The sequence below is a fragment of the Protobothrops mucrosquamatus genome, unplaced genomic scaffold (assembly GCF_001527695.2).
Source record: "Protobothrops mucrosquamatus isolate PMUCROS unplaced genomic scaffold, P.Mucros_1.0 scaffold15149, whole genome shotgun sequence".
Lineage (NCBI taxonomy): Eukaryota > Metazoa > Chordata > Lepidosauria > Squamata > Viperidae > Protobothrops > Protobothrops mucrosquamatus.
The window spans coordinates 702-5,782 of NW_015400917.1; the positions used below are offsets into that span (position 1 = coordinate 702).

The following is a 5,081-nucleotide window of genomic DNA, read 5'->3' on the forward strand; positions in this document are numbered from 1 at the left end:
AAAAGAGAGAGAGAGAGAGACCACATGCAGGAAGTGGGATTTTATACCCTCTGGGGCTCTTGAGGTTGTTTCCTGTTCCTGTTTGAGGCTTTGTATTTCCTGTGTCATATACTTTTGACCTGAGTCTGAGTGTGCCCCTTTGGCATCTGTGGGTTAATCCTATTATGTTCTGTCTTAGAGTTTGAGTGAAGTATGTAGATTTTAGGTGTCTTTGTCTTCCTAAAACTCTAGCTGGGGACCTCCAACCTTCCTGAATGGATTATTTACATCTGCATTTCTACAGAGCTGGTTTCTGCTTGGGGGAGGGAGACTTGGGGCTATTAAGAAAAAACTGGGCATGCTTTTCTGCCTCTTTAAGATCCTTGGAGGAAATATAATATTCTGCCCTTTTAATATTTCCTTCTTTGGGGAGGGGGGGTGACTTCCCACATTGATTTAAAATGGGACTCCTGTGTCCAGTGCTTTTTTTCTTAAAAAAAAAAAAAGTGCCAGAACTCACACACATCATACAACCCGCCTTGCTTACCCTACAAGGTTCCATCCAAAAAAGGTGCCTGAACTCCGTTCTGGGCGTTCTATGAGAAAAAAAGCCCTGCCTGTGCCCATTTATTTTACAATAAGTGTCATAAAAATTATTGAACATATAGAGAATGGGATAATTTCTACATGCAGTAAGTGTTGTCTATGCACAGTATATTCAGCCGAGATTCCGGAGATTGAGAAATCTTTTTGTTTCTAAATATTTAAGGCTTCTTTCTTAGTATTGCAAACAAACAAGCAAATCTGGGGATGAGCCGGGCAACCCCTAGACGAGCTTCGGAGACGAGGAACCTTTCAGCCGACAGAGGGAGTCGCAGAAAGAGGCACCCTCGTGCTCCGGGCTCAGAGGAGGAGGAGGAGGAGGAGAAGGAAGTAGAATTGCTGAGCTAATACAAGGGCGAGGCTGGGAACCGGGAGACGCCGCAGCCATGGAGGAGTTTAATCCCCGTAACGACGAGGTAGTGCAGTTCTTCTTTCCCGCGCTGGTCAGCCGGAACCTCCGAAATCCCGCTTCTCTCGGGGTAGATCTTGCTCGATCGTGGACTGAAAGGCCACTGAGGAGCACAAGGCAGGCTTTCCCAAGTCCCGCCAGGCGGGCTGCGAGGCAGGCTCGCGTCACCTCCCTTCGGAGAAAGATGAGAGATCTCCCGGCATAACAAGACCGGTCGAGCTTTTCAGGCCCGCTCGTTCTTGAAGCTTTGGGCAGCCCCATGTATCTCCCTAAAGCCGCTTGACGGATGGAATGTATACTTTAAAAATGTATATATAAGGGCAGTCGATGCAGCTAAGTCGGAGCAGTGAGACTTTATATTTAAGAGCAAGCGACAGCCGTAAAGGACATACAGTGTGTGCGTGTGCGCACGCATGTGGTGACTTTTCTTTCGGGGATGGAGAGGATGCATCAGCATTTTAATTTGTCTATGGAGGGAATTACTTCTTTGAATTCTCAGTTGTCCACTAAACCATTTTTCCAGGTAGAGAGTTAAGAAAAAGTCTCACTTGCTCTGCTTTGCCTTGCTTCGTTATATGTGTATGTGGCATCATTCAGAAATGCTGCCACGTGTATTTCTTCCTTTGCCCTGTATATACACAGATTTGGATTTAGGTATTATGCTAAGCTGTAATTTGCTTCATAATGGTTTATTGAGAAGACTACAATTGACTGCCTTCATATAATGTAGGCAGTTTACAAAGCGAATTGATTATATTTTAGCATTTCATATGACCCAGTTCAGTGGGAAACAAAGCAAGCTTGATTCTGCTGTTCATTTCTATTTTAAAACGCTGGATTTTAAAATTTCTTTTAAATAAATTTCTTAGATTTGAAACACTACCATGACTTTCTCATCAATCCCTTGCAGTGCTACAAATGCAACATTAATGAATTCTTGTGGCTCTTATTAGTGAATTAGTGGCTCACAAACAGATCTTTGATGTTAAGGAGTTGTACTGAATATGGATGCTACATGTTGCTTTCTGGAGCATCTTTTTCTCTATAGATCTAAAGCGCTGCACATGTATTATTCTCTAGGATAATATACAAGTTTTAGTTTCTGATTTTTCAAGATAGACATAGTGAAATTAAAAACCCAGCTAAACAATATATTTGAAACTGCGTTTTAGTAGTAGTATACATATTTGTTAGATATAATAACTTGGTTATAATATGTGATACTATGCTTGGTTATATATGTATTAACTTCATAAATTAATATTACCAGTATGAATGAAGATTATGACTATTTTGCATTTGAAAGAGTTGTATGTTTTTTTTAAGTGTCCTTTATATTTTTGTATTCTGAATTACTTGATATACTGTACTGTGTATTTAGTTTAAATTTGTATACATTGCTGTGCACTCAAATTGGATGAATTTTGATAAAATATTAATAAAATATCTTTGTATATTTTGATATTATAATTACAGATGATCTTTAACACTGAAGAAGCCCACAATATTATTAAAGATGTGAGTTATACATTTATGTTTTGATAATAAAATACACTTTTGGTATGTTTTCTTTCAATCTCTATTAAAAATAGAAATGATAGATATCTCTTACAGACTTGGGCTATAGCCCTATATGCATTCCATTTGGTGTATCATCAAATTTTTGGAAATAAATATAGATAGATATGGTAATAGCCATACTTTGCATTCAAATTTAATAGATGTTTCAGGTTTTAAACATTTTAATATCAAGACAATGGACTGAATTTTAAATGTCTATGAGTGGAACTTGAACATCAGAGGATACACACTAGCAGAAAGTTATTTCTGCCCATTCTATTTCCTGCAGCTTGCTATACTCTCAGACTAAGATATAATTGGATGTGGGCGATATCCTACCTGGGAGTATCAAGAATGGGAGTGCTTGAATGTGAGGAGAAAGGTGAATTGGTGACAATTGGTGTTTAACCATTTAATTTGCAGAATTGTGTGGTAGATTGGAGATCTTTCTTTGATTGGAAGGCGTCCTTTCAGTCAGGAGAAGGCTGTTTAGGATCTGAGCCAATTATGATCAGCATTACACAGCAACAAGTGTTCTGTTGAATTCTTTATTGGTAGTAATATGCATACTTAATTGTTTTGTAAAGATGGCAAACCGTGTTTCTGGTATTGCGATGTAGCCTTTTCTTGTGTTTAACTAGAAAACTGAATCTGTATGATATGATGTTTACAAGTGTGCCAGAGCAGCCCAGCATTGTGAAAACAAGATGCTGCTTTTATTTGTTGCATTAATATGTAAATTCAACACAATGATATATTTTAGACATGTTGAGATAACTAAGATTATTGACTGATTGGTTTTGTAATTAATATCTCGTAATTTCTAGTCTAGACTTTAGAAATTTGAGTTATTTTCCATTCATTATATGAAATATTTACATTTATATTTCTATAAAAGTCTTTTCCTTGTTCTTTTAGTGTTTCTTTTTTATATATGTTTGTTTTATCATAGAGAATAAAATACAGTGTTTTCTTTTTTTTTTCAGTGCATAGAAGGTGTTCTGGGCAAGGCAGATTATAACCATGACAATGTGAATAAATGGACTGCAGCTGTAGTAGAACAGTCTCTAACAAATCTAGTAAAACTGGGAAAAACATATAAGTATATTGGTAAGACTCATTGTGAATATACAATACAGTACTCTGGGTGAAAACTAAAGACCATATACTAATAGCTTCTCCTAAAGCAGTTTTCTTCTACCTGAATCTCTCCAGGTGTATTGAAACTTCAACTCTATAATCAAGAAGACATATTTAAAGTGATGTGGGATTAGGATTTAACTCTCATTTACCATCAAGCAGAAACAAATATAAAAGGAGCAGGACAAACACAAAGAAAGAGCTTTGCTAATGTTTTTTGGCCAATATTACCAAATTAAGGGATTACAGGGTTGTAAAAAAGGAGAGTTTTTTAAATTATGTTGCAGAATAGAATATTTTAAAGAAGCATGTCCAGATATCCCCAGTGAATATCTGTAATAGAGCTATAGAAAACCAAATTTTTGTGTAGCTGTCTCAAATCTGGTATTATCTTGTATTATCTAGTTTTGTTGGACTAAACAAGTATTCATAGCCAATGGTGTCATATTTTTAGATATGCTTAGATGCTGTGCCTTTTAAGTGCAATAGTGATTATTTTGCAGAAAATTAAAAGTACCAGGAAGAATTCTTTGCTGAAGGGAAAGTTAGCCAGTTTCATCCTCAAAAATATATACACTGGGTTAATTATAATCTCTAGAATTGATAGTGGAAAGATTTTTTTTAAGGAGAAGAAGAAATGAATCTCAATTTAATTTTTCTGAAAAAAGAAAAACTTGTTGCATAATTGGAATAATTAATTGTTGGGAAAAAATGAAAGATTTTCATTTATACTTTGCCACTGCAATGATGGAAGCTTTTCTTCTAGTTGGGTTTTATCCCCAACTCCAATGAAATCTTCATTAGGAAAGTCTGCAAGTTTGAATAATTCATCAGTTTTTTGTTTTATTAATTAATGCTGAATTTTTGCTCCATCCATTAGTGACCTGTGCTGTGATGCAGAAGTGTGGAGCTGGTCTGCATACTGCAAGCTCATGTTTTTGGGATACCACAACTGATGGTAACTATCAAGCTGCAGCAAATAAAAGCATCACTTAAATGATGTAATGTAGAAGTTTCTCCAGCACTGGAGATGGAGGATCCACAGAATGGGTGGAGACTGTATTCCTGCCCAATCAGATCAAGTCAGCCAAAGTTGTCACGCCCCGTCCTGGTTCCATTTTCCAGTCTTGACTTGATCTTGCCCATGGACAGAACGTATAACTCTGGCTCATAGGTACAGTCTAGGTTTTTTTTTTTTTGTGGAATCCTTCTTTTCCCTTTGCTGGTCCCCTTTAAATAATTAGGCTTCCCTTTCTTAACAAATTTAGCCCCAAAATTCTGCCACTCCTCCTTTGCAGCTCTGTAGTGGGGGGAGCAAAAGAATAAATAGGAAGTCGGAAGGGGGTCCCTTCTCTCTTCCCTCCCCCCAGGAGCTTTAATATCTCAAGCA

The 5,081-nt window shown here is 37.1% G+C and overlaps 1 protein-coding gene across 1 annotated transcript in view; it reads left to right on the plus strand.

Moving 5' to 3' along the window:
- Nucleotides 1-918: 918 nt before the first annotated feature.
- LOC107301621 (dynein light chain Tctex-type 3) overlaps nt 919-5,081 on the plus strand; it is a gene marked incomplete at its 3' end in the record, with an annotated part of 12,096 nt that continues 7,933 nt past the window's right edge. The window contains 4 exon segments of the mRNA XM_015830821.1: nt 919-998; nt 2,468-2,509; nt 3,538-3,661; nt 4,572-4,649. Of these exon segments, the coding sequence (XP_015686307.1) occupies nt 969-998; nt 2,468-2,509; nt 3,538-3,661; nt 4,572-4,649 (274 nt within the window). The 5' untranslated portion in view covers nt 919-968.